General features: G+C 45.4%; 1 protein-coding gene across 12 annotated transcripts in view; it reads left to right on the plus strand.

Moving 5' to 3' along the window:
• PKHD1 (PKHD1 ciliary IPT domain containing fibrocystin/polyductin) overlaps positions 1-21,400 on the plus strand; it is a 389,637-nt gene that overhangs the window by 214,763 nt on the left and 153,474 nt on the right. For all 12 annotated transcript variants that reach the window (XR_002091425.2, XM_019491318.2, XM_019491321.2 and 9 more), the window contains 2 exons: positions 10,615-10,792; positions 13,977-14,172. Coding sequence is in view for 11 of the 12 variants with exons in the window: in XM_019491318.2 (XP_019346863.2) it covers positions 10,615-10,792; positions 13,977-14,172 (374 nt within the window). In the remaining variant the exon portion in view is untranslated. The remainder of the gene's footprint in view (positions 1-10,614; positions 10,793-13,976; positions 14,173-21,400) is intronic.

The raw sequence follows: 21,400 nt of genomic DNA on the forward strand, positions 1-21,400 counted from the left end.
GCAAAGCACCTAAAAAACACTGGAGGCAGCCATCCTGCACTGCTTATGAGTGTGAATGACATGTGCTTCTGGCAGCTGGGAGAGGGAAGGTGGTGATGGGAGGGCAGAGGTGGGAGCATGGCAGCGGTAAGTGGTGAGCTCCCGCAGACACCGCCAGCAGTGTCAACAGCGGGGGGGGGGGGGGGGAGAGTGCTGAGCAGGGGTCGGCGACTACCCACAGATGCTGCTGGCAGTGTTGGTGGTGGCCAGTGGTGACTGGTGGTCAGCAGCAGGTTGGGGGGAGGTGGTGAGCAAAGACCACCTGCAGGTGCCATCGGTGGCTCCTTTTCATAGGGGGTGCACGTGCACCTGTGTGCACCCCCTACATGGCACCAGTGCCCGTGAGCTAGATGACCTAATTGTCCCCTCTCTAATCACAGAACTGCTGGTGCTGCCAAAATCTTCCTTATGGCCACAAGATACAAGAGACAAGGTTGTTACTAGAGGTGTGCAAAGCAGGCCCTATTCGATTTGGATTCGGATTCGGCCCGAATTGGGGACAGTGATTCAGTTCATTGATTTGGATCTCTGTCCCCCATCTGATTCAGCCAAATCCAAATCTGAGGATTCGATGCTGATTTGGAGAATCAGTGATTCGGCCATAGACACGGCTTTAAAAGTTTTTTTTTCTACATACCTTGAGGTACCTGTGTGACTTGTGAACACTGCAATGCTGGGGTGCATGGAGAGTCCCACAGGAGCATAGGGGTCCCCACATGTGCTCAGCGGTGAACCTGGAAGTGGACTAGAAGTACTTCCAGTCCACTTCTGGGTCTACCTGGGAGTGCTCTGGGGGTCCCCCAGGCTTGGGAATTGGCCATGGGGGGACCGCGCGCCCCCCCCCCCCCCGGCAGACCAGTGCTTCTGGTCCACTTCTGGGTCTGCTGCTGAGCACACTGGGAAGCCCCCATGCTTCTGTGGGACATGCCGTGCCCCCCCATCACTGCAGCATTCACGAGCCCCTGCTACCTAGAGGTATGTAGAAAAAACATTTAAAGCTGTGCCTATGTCTGAATTGCAGAATCTGTCCGAATCGATTTGGAGGGTTCAGATTCAATTCGGAGAGATTAAAGGGTCCTCCAATTTGATTCGGATTCAGAGATTCATCCACCGAATCGGGCTGAATCTCCGCCAAATTGAATCAGGGACTGAAGCATCGCACAGCCCTAGTTGCTACCTCTTGCTGCCATAGGAGTTAATGTTAGGATTTGAACCCAGATGATCTTAGTCCCAGCCCAAAGCCTTAGCCACAATTGTATTCTCCCTATCATATGCAGCTACAACATGAAGGATGGAAACTTCACCCTCAGCTTTCAGGGAAGATGGTCAAATATCCCAGAGTTGTTCTCTTAAAATCTCTTCTTATTAGCGTTGGTTATCATGTGTTCTTTTTTTTTGTTTTTTGAACCAGCACAGGATATAATAACAACAACAATAATAATAATTGTTTTTATTGTTGCTGCTGTTGTTATTACCATCCCATTTTATCCAAAAATGTATTTTTCCTTAAAAATATGTTACGTGGAAAATGTTCTCCCTGCTCTGTCTGAACCTAAACACCTGAGAACTTTGTCAGGCATTAGATCTGGCTCCAAACTTCGCAGGCTTGACCCACATCTCCCCAAAGAGGACCTTCTCTGTCAAGTCCAGTTGAAAGTTAAACTAATGTGTCACTTAAGCACCTTTTAAAAGGCTCGTTACATTCTTTTAAAAATGTAATTGAAGCTTATAAAAGTCTTTATAAATTTATATGCGAGAAAGTTATTGAGTGCTGTGAAGAGCAGCTTATGCTGTGGTGCAGCCCTGAGTGGCTGCAGGCTAGATATGGTCGCTCAAAATGCCACCGCTACCCATATTATCTTGAAAATATGAGTCCCTATTAATATTAAAACAAATTCTCATTAAAAAATTGTCATAACGTGATGAAGTGACTTTAAAAGTTTCTTCACATTATGCATAATTTTTACAAGAGCAGAGTATTAGAATAATCTCCATTCATGCAGCACCTTCCATCCGCAGGGACTCCAAGACCCTTGGCAAACTTTATTTCAGGAATTGCTTCACTTCTCAGTTTCAGTAACTTTCCCTGCAGAGTTTTGAAACCGTGCCTCTTCGCTCAGCCCCGGTCTTGAAACTGAGCCTGACATTGGTTCACTCTTTTATTCTGCTGCAGAGAAAAAAAGATCAACTCTCTTTATAGCCTCAATTGTTAAATCTGGCCTAATATTATCTCCTGCAGCGCATGCATTTACTTGCTACAAACAGAGCAATGCATGATGTGTTAGCGTGAAAGGAATAGTGTATCCCTTACATCCTTATCTTCAAGTCTACAGATGAGTATAGTTATGCTACTTCTGCTTTTACCTTGATAGTGGCCTGCATATCCCTATAACATATCCCTATAACATGTCTATGTAACATATTCACAGTCATGCTTTCCACTCATTATTTATACGCACTGCTTTTCTCTGTGCATTCACCTTCCCTATAGACAAGCATGTAGTCATGCAGCTATTTTACACATTCTTCTTTTATTTGAACTTGGGCTCAGGTGATGGGATGTGAGCACTTAACGGCTAGATGGTAGCTATTTAATTAGTCAGCATACCTACCTCAGTTCCCTAGCCTTGTCTCACTTGCTGCACTGCATTTCTTACATAATAGGACCATCCTAACCTTGAAATGATTTTTAGAGTAATGCTTATGAATGTGGACAGTACTGGGAATCATGAAATCAGGGTTGGAAGCACCTCAGGGAAACTTAGTTCAACACTGCTGCCCAGATGCAAGAAGCTACAAGGATACCCAGCCACATTTTCAGTGTCAAATTAAGTACTTTACTTTTTGCAACTTGATACACCTGGCACCTGATTTTCAGACTGTTTCACATAATGACTCCTCTGCATTTCTGCAAATGAGACATGAGGATCCTAACTCTTCTCGTCCATAAGGAGGTTGAGCACATCAGTGATGCTCAACCTCCAGTCTGTGGGCCAGATTCAGCCCATGAGGCCATGTTGTTCAGTCTGTGGATCCCCCCACAGATCCAGAAATTCGGTGATGGAGGAACGGTGGAAGCATTAATCGCTGTTTTCCTGCTGCCAAATTTCCAGATCTGTGTGGAGCCCTATGGCTGTCCAACATCTTGACAGAAGAAAGGAGATGTGACAAAGTCAGTCAGTCACAGGGTGAGATCACTAAAGATGAATATACCTCCTCTGCTTGTGCTTGTAGGGAGGCAGCTAGGTGGGCCAAAGCTACCACGGAGCTGAGGATGGCAACCCAAGTAAAAGACAACAAGAAATTGTTTTTTAGATATATTGGGAGTAAAAGGAAGGCCCAGGGAGGAATAGGACCCCTGCTAAATGGGCAGAAACAATTGGTGACAGACAGGGGGGACAAGGCTGAACTCCTCAACGAGTTCTTTGCCTTGGTGTTCCTAAGTGAGGGGCACGACAAGTCTCTCACTGGGGTTGTAGAGAGGCAGCAGCAAGGTGCCAGACTTCCATACGTAGATCCTGACGTGGTGCAGAGTCACTTGGAAGAACTGGATGCCTTTAAGTCGGCAGGCCCAGATGAGCTCCATCCAAGGGTGCTGAAGGCACTGGCCGACATCATTGCAGAGCCACTGGCGGGAATATTCGAACGCTCGTGGTGCACAGGCCAAGTCCCGGAGGACTGGAAAAGGGCCAACGTGGTCCCCATTTTCAAAAAGGGGAGGAAGGAGGACCCGGGCAACTATAGGCCAGTCAGTCTCACCTCCATCCTTGGTAAAGTCTTTGAAAAAATTATCAAGGCTCACATTTGTGAGAGCCCGGCAGGGCAAATTATGCTGAGGGGAAACCAGCACGGGTTTGTGGTGGGCAGATCGTGCCTGACCAATCTAGTCTCTTTCTATGACCAGGTTACAAAATGCCTGGACACAGGAGGAGGGGTGGATGTCGTATACTTAGACTTCAGGAAGGCCTTCGATACGGTATCCCACCCCATACTTGTGAACAAATTAAGAGGCTGTGATGTGGATGACTGCACAGTCCGGTGGGTGGCGAATTGGCTAGAGGGTCGCACCCAGAGAGTCGTGGTGGATGGGTCGGTCTCGGCCTGGAAGGGTGTGGGCAGTGGGGTCCCGCAGGGCTCAGTCCTTGGACCGATACACTTTAATGTCTTCATCAGTGACTTGGACGAGGGAGTCAAATGTACTCTGTCCAAGTTTGCAGATGACACAAAGCTATGGGGAGAAGTGGACATGCCGGAGGGCAGGGAACAGCTGCAGGCAGACCTGGATAGGTTGGACAAGTGGGCAGAAAACAACAGGATGCAGTTCAACAAGGAGAAATGCAAAGTGCTGCACCTAGGGAGGAAAAATGTCCAGCACACCTACAGCCTAGGGAATGACCTGCTGGGTGGCACGGAAGTGGAAAGGGATCTTGGAGTCCTAGCGGACTCCAAGATGAACATGAGTCGGCAGTGTGACAAAGCCATCAGAAAAGCCAATGGCACTTTATCGTGCATCAGCAGATGCATGACAAATAGGTCCAGGGAGGTGATACTTCCCCTCTATTGGGCGCTGGTCAGACCACAGTTGGAGTACTGCGTGCAATTCTGGGCGCTGCTCTTCAAGAAGGATGTGGATAACCTGGAGAGGGTCCAGAGAAGGGCAACTCGTATGGTCAAGGGCCTGCAGACCAAGCCCTACGAGGAGAGACTAGAGAACCTGGACCTTTTCAGCCTCCACAAGAGAAGGTTGAGAGGCGACCTTGTGGCTGCCTTTAAGTTCATCACGGGGACACAGAAGGGAATTGGTGAGTATTTATTCACCAAGGCACCCCCGGGGGTTACAAGAAATAATGGCCACAAGCTAGCAGAGAGCAGATTTAGACTGGACATTAGGAGGAACTTCTTCACAGTTCGAGTGGCCAAGGTCTGGAACGGGCTCCCAAGGGAAGTGGTGCTCTCCCCTACCCTGGGGGTCTTCAAGAGGAGGTTAGACGAGTATCTAGCTGGGGTCATCTAGACCCAGCACTCTTTCCTGCTTATGCAGGGGGTCGGGCTCGATGATCTATTGAGGTCCCTTTCGACCCTAACATCTATGAATCAATGGTGCTTGGCAGCGGTATGGGAGAAGAGCCCACTGCGTGAGAGGCAAGACTTCCTACAGTGGCTACAGGTCCACTTATTAGATGAAGGTTGAAGCATACTCTGTTTCCTGGCTCCCCTGTGGGCCTCAGCCTGTACTCTCTGATGGCTTTCCATGGTGGATGCACCAACTTTGATCTGGCTTCTCCAGACCGAGCGGTTGTGGCAGGGTTCTCTCAGTTGTCAGTGGGAATGCTGAATTTCTTGAGACTTTGCTCAGCCCTGTTGCTACATTGGAGCTTTGGCCTTCCTCTGCATTGCAGGCGGTTCTTGAGTTGGCCATAGAGCATAGCATACAGCAGATGATCGTGAGTCCACATGTCCCAGCCAGCAAAGCCTGTTAGCATCCAGCATTGTCTGCATAGACTATGGGCCAGTCCTCTCAAGGATCTTGTTGTTGGTGATCTGTTGGTCCCAAGGGATTCCAAGGACTTTTCTGAGACAGTGGAGGTGGAAGCTGTTCAGTCTCTGCTCTTGCTTGGAGTATGCTTCTCACAGCATACAGGGCATACAGACTTTGCTGTGGCTGGGGCCATGGGCCTGCTTGCTGAATTTGCACCGGCACACAGTACAGCTCATGCATAGGGCTGCTTTGAGGATGGATCCAGTGCTCGGGGTTAAGCTGGAATGTGGCAGGATCTGGTGCATGTGGTTGGGCCGGTACATAGCCAAGTCCCACAAGTAGACTAATCTCATGTATTGACCTTGTGCTGGGTCAGGCCCATGGACCGACCCTCTTGCACTCATGTGTCCCACAGGGCCAGAAGGTTGAGCACTGATTTACGTAGCATACTGGAGATATGAATTGTGTTCTCAGCCTTTCCTCTGTTCCTGGCACCAGTGGTAAATACAATTCCTCATTCATTAAATAAGATTTCCTCGCATCTAAACTTTAAAGAGCCTCCTATGGTCATCATCTGTATTTAGCCTCTGGTTGTCCAGCAGTAGAGTGATGTAGTGATACAAAGGGGCTACATGCATTTTACAGTTAGTTACTGCTTTGCTTCCTCTTTTAGGAGAGGCATAATCAGAATGGATTATTTCACAAATGTACCAAACAAAGCATTTAGAGCTAAACACAGTGTCTGCCTTAATACACACAGATATGGACCCTTAGGATAAGTAAGCTAATGGTAAACATAAACAGGAGAGTTAATATTTGTTCTACTTGATGCTGTTGATTGGTTTAACAAATCCTTTGTGGGCCATCTCTGTTCAACAGTTCCGCACGGCACACTTGAGCTAAATTACATAACAGCTTATACGATTGCAACCGGTAAATTGTTACTCAGATTGTAAAATTCCATCTCGTAATCCTGCCATATTTCTAAAGCAAATTGCTCCTTAATTGAAACCTACTTTGATATAAAAATACAGCCTTCTCAATGAGTCATCCATTTTTTTTTTGATACAGTTTGCAAAGGCTTCCAACAGCTTAAAGTGAGGGTTAATTTTGCATTAAGACTGTTGCCTCCCGGTTTCTTTCAAATAAAGCCGAAGGAAGTTCAGAGAAAGGCTCTTTCCTCTGGTAATGAAGCTCTCTCATGTTAATGATCCATGCAGGCTCCCTCGGATCCTCTGAATTAGAAATACTTGCGTGCGCGTGCTACTCTGCTTCATTAGCATTAAAGAGAGGTAGATTGGTGGCTATTTAGGGCAGAGTGAAATCACTGGCTATTTAGGGCAAACCAGTGCTAATTGTTTCTGGTAATTCTGTGAGTGACGTAATTCTATTTTGGTGTCAGCTTGGCAAAAGCATGGCGAAAAGCACAAGGACATCCTTTCAAAAAGAATATGGTTTCACGTTCAGCATTACCACGGGCAATCTAAACTTTGCATCGAAGAGCAAAGATTTTTCAAACACTGGGTTACGTTTGTCTTTGGCATTGGTTCAGGGTTAGCACAAATGTGGGAAAGCATCTCAACCAAGACTGGAATTAAATGCATGGGAGAGAGGGACAGTATATTTTGGGTTGAGGAAAACTAATTGTGGAACAGACTGCCAAAGAAAGTTAAGACAATCAAGAGTCTGAGGATCATTAGGAAACAGCAGGCCCTTCCTCTTCAGAATGGCCTCTACCATAAGAATGATGCTGATAGTATTGACACATCTTTATGCCCCCCCACTCCAAATTGAGACAACAAAACCCATCCAACTCAAGATCTATTAATAAAACATTAACATATCAAGCCAACAAGCCCTACTCCAAGATGACTTTTCCCCTCAAAATAGGAGAAAAATTGGAGAAATGCCGTGGGGATAACTATGGACTTTGCTGCTACTAGTGGCTCTACCAAGAAGATACTTAGAGACTACAATGATGCACACCAGTATGAAGCCCGAGAGGAAACAGTTTACCCAAACTAATTGATCCATCCTTGTTTGTCCATCCACTTTGATGCCTTTTAAAGGATGTTAGTTGAGAACTCCCAGAAAAGTAGTCCAAAAATTAGTGTCAAATACCTGTGAATAAAAACGATTGATGATTAAAGAATGCCGAGGAGCATGGCCTTGGGATTTTTCTCAGCTGCCGAGGAGTTACATCATCATAATTGCAATGATTTCACTGGAATATCTTCTGATTCACATGGAAATGAGAGAAGGCGGTCCTTGAGCTGATTGTTCTCTTATAGGAAACAATCACGGTATCCTTTCCAAAGGTGGCAGGAGTCAAAATGGCGGCAACTGCTGTTGGCAGGCTGACGGAAGTCCCGGTTTCTCTTCAGCATTAAAGAAAAAAAGCTGCAAACTAAAAATATCAATGAACAGGCTTCTATGCAGCCTCAATTCTATTTTGTTAGCCTCGTTTACTGGGGGCTACATGCAAGCTGCAACCCTGCACATCAGACTGGGATATCTAGTGGCTGCGTTAACATATTGGAAGTAAAAACATCAGTTTGGTGCATGCTAAAAAGAAAGAGAGTATCCTAAAATCAGTCTCCACCCAAAATAATCACCTAAACTTTCCTTGAGGACAGCATCAGAGTTTGCCTGGCTTTATTTGTTCTTCCACATTTATTATCTTCTTTCATCAAGCACTTCCTGAAAGTAGACTCTTTTAAATACTTATGCATTACCCTATACATAAGTACACTTCCTATTTGGAAGCTATCAGTTATGATAGCGGGTGGTCATTTTATCCAATGTAAAAAATGGCCAGGATTGGTTTAATTTGATAAAAAAAATCATTCCAATCCCACAATTTTGGGGACCACGAGGGGAAGGGAGGACTGTCCTGGAGATGAAAGCTGTTCAAAAGGTGGGGGGTAGCTAGCATGGTTGAATGAAATGTTTTTTTACGCTTTTAATTCTCTTTTCCTAAGGTTACACTGTAAACACCAGTTGGGGGTTCAGTTACTACCACGTTGACATTATTGCTGTTGATTGTTGAGCGGCTTTTGCTGGATTAGAATAAGAGGGGAGAGAAGTGGGGAGAGACAGAGGATAGGGAGGTATCTTAGTTTTCATTTAGAGGATCAAATGAATGTTTCCTTATATTTTCACTTATTCATATGATACTGAACAATGATTAATAATTAAATTTTCACTCTTTAATACTTATTTTTCTTATGGGAGATGGAACACGTATCTGCGAGTCTAAATGACTTGTTTTCTACTCTTTAATGTCCCACTTAAAGCATATTATTCATAAGTTTGTTCCCACCTGAGGAGTTAACATGGTGGAATGTTATATAATGATAATGTGCTTTTTATCCCAAGGTCTCAGAGCATTATGCAAACACTAATGCTTTAAGCCTCATGGCAGCTCTGTGTGTTGGGTATTAGCTGCATTTTAGAGACTGAGTAAGTAAAGCACAGAGAAGTTAAGTGACTTATTGGATGGTAGTGGCTGAGGTAGGAACCAAAACAAGAAATGGGGTGCTGACAAATGTGCAGCTTCCCACTGTAACTCATGGCACTTCACAGAAAGCGCCATAAGTTATAGAAGCTGACCCAACAGACACTTGCTGCTGGGTCAGGCAGGGTGTGGGGATCGAGCTCCACTTTGGTGTCAATCCATTTGGAGTCAATCAAGGAAGAGCATTGTGTCCGCAAGCTCTTTTCCTTAGCTTCACCTCCCCTCCCCTCCAGCTCCGGTATTGTCTGCAGGATGGGAGAAGGGAGAGGGAGTTCTGGGCTGCACTGGGGGGGGGGGGTGCAGGGGAGCACAGCTTGCACTGGAGGGTGGGGGGAGAGTAGATTGGAACCCCCCACCTCAGGGTACAGGGGTTAAGGTTTTTCAAGGGGCCAGTTGTGTGACAAATGTCACTTCTGTCACCACACCCGCACCCCTGGGTCCTGATATAGAGGCCATTGAAAGCAGTGGACAGACCCTGATTTCTACATGCTTTGGATAAGGTCCTAACAGGAGAAAAATGCCCCACATAATACGCCAGATATCACAATTCAGATATATTGATTTTAGGAAGTGATTGTGTAGAAAACTTTTTAATCAACTGCATAAACTCTAGAGCTGACCAGACAGCAAGAATTGTTGGAAACATCATTGTTTAAGAATTCAGTTGCATTCCACATTGGAAGTGCTTGTCATCTTTTAAAACCATACCTCCTAACATGCTAATGTCCAGGCTGATAAAAATATTGATTTATTGCACAGATCAAATGCATCCTTGAAAACAGGATTAATAAAACATTTTTTTTTTTTTGTCATTACAGGAAAAGTGCCAAAAAGTTTTGCTTGGACCTTAGGGAGCCTATAAACATGTAGCAAGGCTGCTTCAGTGCACTGTAATTACAGCATGTTGGAGTAGACTCAGTTAATCAAATCTGCTGGAGCGTGGTAATTATCATGCTCCAGCATCATGTGTATCAGTGTCCCTGCACTGAAAAATGGCAGGGGCACTTTAACTGAAACTTGTTAACACACTTTTGTTAGTGCCCCAACCCCCATTTGTCAGTGGGGGGATACTTATATGTGTGATACTCTAGGTGGCTCTTGGAGCCACTCTAACTAAAGCACTCCCCCCTCCCCCCCACACACATGCACTCCCAGAGCACATCTATAAATGCCCTAAGTATTTAACATCTTCCTATCCCACTCATGGAAATCCAATTTATAAAATTATAACAGATATATAAATATCTGGCTACTTGCATAAGAATTAAGATCCTGTTGTCTTCTGACCTGTTCTGAGAACTGAGTGGGATCTACTTCCAGCTTTGCCACTCACTTTGTGTGTCTTTGAACACATCCTTTCACTTCTCTGTGCTTGTCTCCTGCTTATCTTTGTTTCCTTTGTCTTTTTACAGTTTTTCAGAGCATAGAGTATCTTTTACAATGTGTTTGCTCTGTGCTTAGCACAATGGGACCCTGCTCCCAGATTGGGTCCTTCTATAATTCAAATAAAGAAGGTTAAGAAGAAGCATTGCAAGGTGAAGAATTTGAACACGGACATGTAATATATTTTTCCCCTCAGAAACGAGGCCCCAGATGCTCCTTATGATTTAACCGTGACTGACAATAATAATAAGACAACCACAGTCAATTATGTCTCTGATACTCTATCAAACCTCTACGGCTGGATGGCTCTACTCTTGGATAAGGAAGCTTATACTCTGACATTTGACAACCCTTTGTTCAACAAACAACTACAGGTAACGGAGGTGGTTTCTATTATTCATAAGCAGTTTTTTTTTAGTAAAGGATGAATCAACTTACCACAGAAGGAAGGAAGAGAAGCCCTCTTAAAGTTTCAGGATGGAAAACGTAGGAAAAGGATAAAGGGTGAGAGTCACAAAGGAACTTAGGTACTTAAACTGCAAAATAGGTGTCATTTAGCCACCCGTCATAGAATCATAAAAAAATGAAGGTTGGAAAGGACCTCAGGAGGTCACATCTAGTCCAATCCCCTGCTCAAAGTAGGACCATCCCCCACTAGATCATCCCAGTCAGGGCTTTGCGTAGCTGGGTCTTAGAAACCTCTAAGGATGGAGATTCTACAACCTCTGTTAGGCTTGCGATAGCTGTCAGGTATGTTAGTTTTCTGGCAAAAATTTCCTTATGTGACTAAAGGTCAAGTACTATGTGTGCACTGAGGAACAGCCAAATGTCTAATGGGTATATGCCTTCCAGACGTAAAGTCTATACACTGTAATCTGTAACTTATATACACAACCATGTGGGCACATTCGTGTTGTGTGTCGCAGGCATGGTGGTGTTCTGGAAACCTCTCGGAATAGATTCAAACAGAGTTGGCAACCCTCGTTGGGGGAGTGCTCCCCTCACAGGACTACAGAGTCAGCCTCACTTTTAGCTTGGGTTCCATGTTGGCCGTGTGACATTTTCATTCCTTTGTACCCAGCATCTCAGTGGGTGTGTCTACACATGCATTAGATCCAGGAGCAGTTTGCTTGTGAGCAAACTACTTGGGTATAAATGCTCCTGAGTAGGCATCTACACGTGCAGGGAAGTGGGAGCAGATTTGCTGCTAATGACAGCAAACTGCTCTTCCTTCCTGGGGCCCTGCAATGGGCCCCTGTGGCCACCAGGGAGAGCTCTAGCCCCACCTCCCCTCTGCTAGGCCTGGGGCTGGCAGGGAGCACTGGGCCAATAGACAGCTGTCTCTTGGTCAAGGCTGGGACATTGCTCCCTGCCCCCCAGGGCTGCCTGCTGCTGGGTCGGGGACAATGTCCCCCTTGCCCCAGCAGCAGGGAGTTCCCATCTCCAGGTCTCTGATTGGGGCTGGGGACTTGGAAAGAGCTTTGTGGGAGGGCCAGGTCCCAGCCCTCTCCCTCAATTGGTGGAGCAGCTAGCAGTGAGCCCTGGCTACTAGCTGCCTCACCACTGGATTGGGGCAGGGGGCTGGGTCCTGCCTCATCCCTGCAGCTCTTTCCAAGCTCTGTGCCTCAATCACCTGATTGGGGTGCGGGGCTGGGACCTGCCCCTGGCTGGGTCACTTCCCAGCCCTCGCTCCCCAATTGTAGGGCAGGGGCTGGAGAGCCTGTTCCCCGCTCAGCTCTGCAAGCACAGCATTGGTTGGAGAACAGGCTGGGGATCAGGTTCTCCCAGTGCTGACCATAAGGATCTTGCGGCCCCCACTCCCCAATTGCAATGGCAATCACTCCCTGAACAAGATCTCAGAGTGGGGGGCTTGGCACTCCCTGCTGCCAGGGCAGGGGTCATTGCTCCCTGCCCTCGGGAGCTGCCTGCTGCCAGGGTGGGGTCCACCACCAGAGCCTGGGCAGGGACTATGTCCCACTGGCCTGGCAGCAGGTTGCTCCAAGACCCCCACTCCAAGATCACTATTGGGGAGTGAGGGCTTGGATCCTTATCTCGCATCCCCTGCTTTGCCATCGTGATCGGGGAAGGGGGGGCTGGGAGATCTTGCCTCTCCCCTGCAGCTCTTTCCAAGTCCCCGGGCCCAATCAGGGAGCCAGGGCTGGGAGTTCCCTGCTGCCAGGGCAGGGGGGCATTGTCCTCCCCTGGCAGCAGGCAGTTCCCGGGGGCAGGGAGCAATATCCTGCCCGCGATCGTCAGCTGGCTGGGAACAGATTTGTTCCCAATTAGGGATCAAGAGTGGTACTGCACAGTAACTACTTGCAAGGAAATTTGCTACTCACATTTTTAGGTACCAACTTTACTTGCAATTAGCAAGGTTTACTGTGCAGTAAGCATGCACATGTGCAGTAAGCATGTGCATCTATACAGTAAACCATGCTACTTCACAGTAAAGTGTCTCATGTAGACTCACCCAGAAAGAGCAAAAAGGAAGCTTCTGTTACTCAAAAGTAAGCTTCTCTTAGCTGGGATGATGTAGTCAGGGATCCTTCTGCATTGAGCAGAGGTTGAACAAGATGACCTCCTCAGTACTGTGGGGTGCGGCCTAAATGACACTTACGTCTGGGAAAGTAGTAGCATTCAAGATGCACGCTCCTCTTATGTTCTTCCTTTTGGCTGGCTTAGGCATCCCCTGCTTGGTATGCTGAGCACTGTGCATCCCACCCCCAGCTACGTAAATCTCTTTATTTAAAGGGTAGGGGACTTAGTCACCTGCCTCAGGATTGTGAAGTCTACTCCTGAAATGCAACAGCCTACCTGATAGGGGTGGAGAATCTGAGCACCCCCATACCTAAGTCCCTCTCTGCATCTCATCCTAAGTGAGAACAGGCTATTTCATTAGTGCCCAGAGCATATATGCACTCTCTTTCCGAGTCCCTCACAGTCAAATATGATTGTCTTCCATGATTGTCCTATCTGTGAGTCTGAATACGGCTGATGAGGCCAATCTGGGATAGACAGACTTGCAGCTTGGGCACGTGTTTCTGTGTGGGGTGGGTAACTCTGGATTTTTTCTTCAGTCCATGACAAGCTCTTTATGCCACTTATACTTTTCCATCTCCCGTTGCCATCGTAAGGTTTCAAAGTCCTGAGCTCATTGCAGCAGACTCTTCCCCCATTCGGGGCAGTCCTGGGTGGCTTGATATGCACTAGCCTCTCACCAAAATACCTCTGAGCTGGTAGAGCATTTTGGACACTATACACAAAATGTCCTCATAGTGCAAAGGGACAGAAAAAATATACATACCACTTAAGGCCTACTGAAGTTTGTCTTGGTGGTCCATAATCTCTATGTACAATGTAAGGTGTTCAGGATAATTGATTCCGCAGACACTTCCCAGAATAACCTGCATGATCTGAACATGCCCACTCTGTGTTTCTAATGCTAGTTCACAGCAGAATGTTTTATTATTTCAGAAAGAGTATTTTTATTTGTATTTCATAGCAGTCAGGAGACCTAATTATAGAGATGCATGCTTCTTACATTTCTCTCTCATCTAGTACTCTGCGACATTTGATAACTTCGCCGATGGGAATTATTTACTAATGGAACATAGGAATCTATCATCCACCATTGAGGTCACGGTGCTTTGCGGGACAAGGCGAGGGCAGCCACTCCAGTCACTCCCTTCACACATTTATCATAAGAGCTGTGACTGGTTTTTCAATCGCAAACTGGGGAAGCTAACCTATTTGGGTAAGTGCAATGCAAGTAATATAAAGTTTATATATACACGTACCTTTTTGCCCAGTGGCTGTGCTGGAGGTGACATTCCTTCAACTGTTTTGAAAATGAATTTAAGACAACAGGGCTACTCAGTAATTAAAGGTATGCATATGCTTAAACTGATTCAGCATCAAAAGCTAATTTATTCTTCCAAGGAATGTAGCATGCGTGGTGGAAGTTTGATACTGGATGAATTTGTACAAGTGTGTTGGCAGTGCTAAGGTGGTAGGATACATGGCTGGTTCCTTGAGTCCACTATTTCCCCACCATACATGTGATCCATCAGTCCTCCAAAGCCTGTTAATCAGGCCCCCACGGAAGACAATTGTGCTATCCTTTTGAGTAAGGATTACTCAGATGAGGATCCCATTCTAAATCGGGAGCTGTCACAGGCTTTTTAGCCCCCTAAACTTGAAAATATTGCCTTCTGTCTCTAGTTTTTGGAGTGTGAATATGACTTTTCAAAGTATTGCAGCTCTTTATTGGTATTGGTTGGGATTACCCATACCTGCCAGCTTTGTGATTTGTGATAGGAAAAATCTTCAAAACCTGGGGCTTCCCCCTTGTTCTGGTTCTCCAGCAAACCATCCGTTCTGGTGCTAAATTCTGGATGCGACAGGAGAAGTAATAATTATGGCTATTATCAGCCATGACAGAACCATAACTCATAAAAACCTCACAATGCCCTCGGGAGGTAGGTAGTGTCATCACCATTTAACACAGAGAAGCTAAAACAGGGAGGGCTGGGTTCCCACTCACTTGAGACTATTTTAACATTCGTACAACTTTGTTGGCTCTAATGAGTTGCTCTTGATTTGCACTGGTGAGGTGGCAGCCAGGCCTAGAGAATTTGAACAATTCCCCCAAGGCTGTGCTAGAAATTTATGGCAGAACAAGGAATCTTTTTTTCTTTGCAATTAGCAAACCACAAGGGAGGGAAAAGATACGGCTACCTGGAAATCCAAGGCTGTCCCTCACTGAAGATCTATTATTTCAAATCCAAATATGTCAGCTCTTGGACAGCTTGGTCATTCTACACAAAATATTCAGATAAACAGAGACGCATGGGAAAGCTTAAGAATGTGACCCATTTCTCGGCATCTTATCGCCGCAAAGAGTAATGGATTAGGTTGAAACGGTAATAGTGAGATATAATGATTCGTTCAGCATGTTTTAGCATTATAAAGAATTGTTTATATTCCTACCCTTCCTTGCAACTTATTTTTGTTTTAATTTTGTTATCTTATGTTCATCTCTTTTTAACCTAGAGAATAATACAGAGAAAAATAATATAGGGATATAGAAAAAAGGTTGGAAAACTATAGAGGAAAAAAGAACTACAGGCAGTCCTCGGACTTATGACATAATTGGTTCCTGAAAACTGCATCTTAAGTTGAAACGTTGTAACTCAGAACTGTTTTTCCCATAGGAAACAATGTTATAAATGGGGATCGGTTCCTGAGCCAAGGCCCAATACCCTATTTTCACCAAAAAAGCCAGTAATTTTGTACTTGATCAATTATAGATGAGCAATATAGCTACATTAATGTATTTATATTGTAAATAGCAATCATATTGATTTGGAAGGACTTTTTGAAGGGCTCTTGGTTGGACTTTTTGAAGTGTTCTTGGCTGGAGTCTTCTCAGGAGTCTTGGCTGCAGGTTTTTCTGGAGTCTTGTCTGCTTTCTGAAAGAAAGTGTCCAAGGAAGTTTGGACAGATGTTGTCCAGGGACATGGGTGACACAGCAAACTTGTTCGCTGGTGTGGCGTTGCATCAGATCAAGCGTTGTAAAGTCGAAACTGAGGTCAGAAAGTTGAAACGGGGTTTCAATTTATAAACGTTGTAAGTGTGAAACTTTGTCACTTGAAATGTTGTAAGTCGAGGACTGCCTGTATATAAGTTGCATTCAAACTAATGGAAATATCTTGCATATCCATACTCAGATTTGACTTGATTCCAGCGAGCACTTGGGAGGTTGCTAGTTTGGACATAATGTAAATTGAAAGGATTCTCAACTTAGATATGTTATTTGCTCACTGTCCTGTGCTCTGTAGCACATGTCACTGGAGGTTGAAGTGGTAAGCAGATTCCATTTGGCAAGAAGGCACATATTTGCAACTTGAACAACTATGGCACGCACTAGATTTTCCAGGACTTCGCATCCTTAAATCAAATTTGGGTCTTTCTGGCCATAAGCAAGTACTAAATGACTGCACAGTAACTGTGCAGTACTGTCTCCATGCTTTTTTTCCCGATGCTACTGCGCAGTAGTGTCGTGTCATGATTAGTGCTTGGCAATGCTATTGCCCGATAGCAACGAGTGACAAGCGCAGTAGCTCGTTCCTACTGCGCCGTAGCGTCTCATGTAGATACGCCCTCTGAAAACTACTCTTTAGCTCTATCACTGGTTATTCAAAGAGTGACAAGATGAATTCTTTGGCCAACGCCATGCAATAGTTCAGATGTGGTGGTCTCGGCAATCCCTTCCAGGCATAAAAATCTATAAATCTCGAAGCTGAGAGAGAGGGAGGACAAAACTTTTGGTTTCAGTCCTGAGAGCGCTTGGCTGTTTAACGTTGTGAGCTGTTTTTATTTTTTAGTTACATTTAACTGTATGAAATAATTAGTCAACTAATTAATCCCATTTACAAGCTTTGTAGGATTCTTCAGCTGTCACTCATGTCCAAGCCTGAGGCCTAGGTTTAGTCTCAGCTCTCTTGTTCATGTGACTCGGTCTCCATAGCTACAGGCTGCATCTGCTGACACCCCACTCTCTATTTACTGCTTAATTAAGAATTTCACGCTCAGCCCTTATCTGCTGCTAAGAACAAGAACACACTGTTAAGAAATTCCAAATTTAGGCTGCTGCACAAGGAAAGCCTTTCTTGTAGGCCTGACTGCGTGGAGCCTCTTTAACTACCCTCTTGGCAACTGAGCTGCCACCCTTCAATCAAAAATCATTAAATGGGGCAGAGATAATGAGCATGTAGCATATCAAAAGGAGGATGTTTGCTTGGGCTAAGGAGGAAAAGCTGTAAGGGCCTATAAGCAGCCGCCACTTCAAAGGAAGAGGGGGCTGCCCCATCAGCAGGCCTGATAAAGAATCATTTGTTCCTGTTTGACTTATGTAAAAGGTCTGGTATGTTAGAGTCCCGTCTTGCAGACGCGAGTCCCCGCTCTTGGTGTTCGTGTGTCAGCAGTTAGGCAGCTGGGCCCAAACAGCATCGGCCAGAGCATATAATCAGTTGACTCCATCCCAACAATGGACACTTGTAGGGGGTGGCTAGGGGGAGGTCCCCGAGACAATGGGAACACAATTATTGCAGCTGCTAGGGAGGGCCATAATTCTTCCTGGAGAAAGTAGCAGGCCCTTGTGGAGCTGGGGGAAGAACTTGAGTGTATTATTCATATTCTGACTTTTGGAAGCACTTTGCCATACCAGTGGGGTTCCAGCAGCTGCTCGTGTACCGCCTCTTTCTAATAATTGTACATTCTGTCAGGGGTCAACTTACTTTTGACCCTTTCCCTTTGTGCCAGTTAAAAGGCTTTTTAGGGCAAACTGTTGGGTAGTGGCAGGGGTGCATTAAATCCAAAATTATCGTTGGGAAGTACATATCAGATGCCGGCTCATTCACAGGCAGGCTCCTAAATTCACACACAGCCCTTTGCTCAGACCCAATGGAAATAAATAATAATCATAAAAAAGGGACCCGACCACGGAGAAGACATTGTTATTTAAAAAAGCCAAACAGCTGAACGAATCTGCCGTGGTCGGCAGCAGGGATTGTTCATGTTTGGCTCAGATGCTTTGCACGCCCCCCTCGTCCAATCGGACACGGCATTAGGCCAGCCTCACATAAGCGGTCATCTCTGGGGAATAAGTGTCTTGGAGAGGAGGTAATGTTGGGGGGAGATGAGACATTTTAGTCCCCTGGATGTTTTCTTTATTTGTCATCTTGGAGTTTAGATCTTGGTTCAAACAATATGGGGGCTGAATGTGGAAGGGCAATTACAATAGAGTGGTAAATTGAACCCAGGATCCAATGTTTTTGTGGATCCAGGATATATGCAATGATCCTTTTAACCAAGGTGTTTACTGCTACCTACATACATCACTCATGTTAACTAACTCCTTTACATCCCATTGAAAAAAAACCCCTTTTCAGAGCATTCACAACACAGGCAGGTTATTCCCCTGTTCCTCTGGGTCTCAGGGAGGACGATTGTAGCCTCCTGAGCTGAAGGAATGTAGGATCATCTCATTCATGTTTCTAACTATGTGCTTTAGGGTTGTCTTGCCTCCTTTGTGAGATCGACCTGTTTTCCTCTGCGGCATCCGAATCCCAGAAGAAGTACTCCCGTTGTGACATGTCCTAACAGCGGTGTTGATGTAATATCACCCCATTGTGGCATATTGTGCTCATGTAACGATATGGTGATATAAATTGCACTCAAAGGCACATTTGGACAGTGGCCCTTAATAGTGGGCTCCTTTGTAAACTGCAGTCATAATGTTGCTTAAACTCTAAGCTTTTGGGGCATTTACATACATACATTTTTGTGGCCGGACGCGCTGGAGATCTGGCACGTCAGAGCAGACTCAGTTAATCGAGTCTGCTCCGCATGCAAACTGATGCATGTGGGAGAAAGCTATGGGGAGAAGTGGACACGCCGGAGGGCAGGGAACAGCTGCAGGCAGACCTGGATAGGTTGCACAAGTGGGCAGAAAACAACAGGATGCAGTCCAACAAGGAGAAATGCAAAGTGCTGCACCTAGGGAGGAAAAATGTCCAGCACACCTACAGCCTAGGGAATGACCTGCTGGGTGGCACGGAAGTGGAAAGGGATCTTGGAGTCCTAGTGGACTCCAAGATGAACATGAGCCGGCAGTGTGACGAAGCCATCAGAAAAGCCAATGGCACTTTATCGTGCATCAGCAGATGCATGACGAATAGGTCCAGGGAGGTGATACTTCCCCTCTATCGGGCATTGGTCAGACCGCAGTTGGAGTACTGCGTGCAATTCTGGGTGCCGCACTTCAAGAGGGACGCGGATAACCTGGAGAGGGTACAGAGAAGGGCAACTCGTATGGTCAAGGGCCTGCAGACCAAGCCCTACGAGGAGAGACTAGAGAAACTGGACCTTTTCAGCCTCCGCAAGAGAAGGTTGAGAGGCGACCTTGTGGCTGCCTATAAGTTCATCACGGGGGCACAGAAGGGAATAGGTGAGGATTTATTCACCAAGGCGCCCCCGGGGGTTACAAGAAATAATGGCCACAAGCTAGCAGAGAGCAGATTCAGACTGGACATTAGGAAGAACTTCTTCACAGTTCGAGTGGCCAAGGTCTGGAACGGGCTCCCAAGGGAGGTGGTGCTCTCCCCTACCCTGGGGGTCTTCAAGAGGAGGTTAGACGAGTATCTAGCTGGGGTCATCTAGACCCAGCACTCTTTCCTGCCTGTGCAGGGGGTCGGACTCGATGATCTATTGAGGTCCCTTCCGACCCTAACATCTATGAATCTATGTGCTGCTGCATTGCTTGCAGCTGTATAAGTAGCAAAATGCGCATCGGCATGTTGAAAATGGTGGCTGTGCGCTTTCGAACTTAAACACCCTCTATGTGTTTTAGACCGAAAGCGGATCACTGCCATTTTTGGTGTGCTGACACTTGTTTCATTGCTTATACAAGTACAAGTGACACAGCAGTGGGCACTTTTCAAAGTGCCCAGCATGGTGGCACTTCCATGTGTAAAAATGAAGTTTGAGGCCAAGTGTGTCTTTTCTAAAGATGACATACAATGCCTACCAGAGATCCTTGATTAAAGTCTCTGAACGCTTCAACATAAAAAAAAATAATTATTAGAGCCATTTGGAATAAGCATTTTTTTTTCCCCAGAAAAAAAAAAACCAACAAAAAAAATTGACATGTTCAAGCTATTTTAATTTTGAAAGGTTCTAAGTATTCATTAATTTTAAATTTCTCATGGTCTTTTTAATTAAAGTATTTGTCAGAAACATTGAAAATATTATGGAGCCAGTTGTCCCATCCATGTATCTTAAAATCCATTTCTTTTCAGTAAACCAAACTTTGTGTATGGGGATTGTCCCGTTGACTTCAGGGGAACAACTCATGTGAAAAGGGTTAAGTTAGATCATGGCCTAATATTGTATAAATGTGGTGTCAAAATCAGGTTTGTAGTTTACTTAGATAAAAGAATTGATTCTCATTATTTTTTTAAATTATTGTTGATTCCCAAGACCTGATCAAACTTCCATTATAGTCAACAGCATTTCTGAATTGATTTTTTTTGTGGAAGAGCAGACCTCTAAAATGTTTGCTCTTTATGGTGAAATATATGGCTTAAATAAAACAAAGAGGATTCCTTTGTGTTTATTACTCAAAGTTCAAGGGGCATTTGGGGTGAGAGATTGGATGCAGGGAGCTGGCTGACTCAGGGGACTGGTAAAGCAAGAATTAGCCTTTAATGTCTATTGAGGCTGAATTCAGGTTAGGTCAGTTGTTACTAAAGGTCATTTGACCATATGAAGGCTGTTGGGTGGCCTAGGTGAAATGACTTAGTCATAAGGTTGGAAGGGATCTCAAGGGTCATCTAGTCAAACCCCACAATTAATCCATTGAGTCTTTTTTGGTTCCTAATAGACTAGTGCCCCATGTATTGATGTGCAGGAGGGAAAAAAAATCACCGAAAGCACTAAATGCCATTTTAATTGACACATTCAGCAGAGACCAGAGACAAATGGAAGGAAGCACGCTAATTTGTAGGGATGGTTTTTATTTTTCTGGCTGGAAGTTCATGAACAGGACAGCCTGATGAAGCACATGCTCCATCTTTGCTGCAGCTAGTACAAATGCACTAAGAGAGAAGTCAGCCTCAGTTTGCCAAATCTTAGTGTTTTATATTGGGTGCTATTTCCTGTAGTATCCACATGCACGTGATAATGCTATTCTGAGAACCTACTGAATGGCAGCCATTAGAAGATGACCTCCCCACGCAGAGCGTAGCAAATGCCATGTAGAAGTTGTTGTTTATAAAAGCTTGATTCCCTGTGCTATTTTTGGTTTTACTGATGTTGAATTGCATAGTGTTACTTCTTCTTTGTGAGTCAGGCTATGAGAGACATTTATCCTAGTTTCAGCTCTTTCGTACAACCAGCGGCAACATTTTCTGTCACCACAT

Source organism: Alligator mississippiensis, chromosome 1 (genome assembly GCF_030867095.1).
Source record: "Alligator mississippiensis isolate rAllMis1 chromosome 1, rAllMis1, whole genome shotgun sequence".
NCBI lineage: Eukaryota > Metazoa > Chordata > Crocodylia > Alligatoridae > Alligator > Alligator mississippiensis.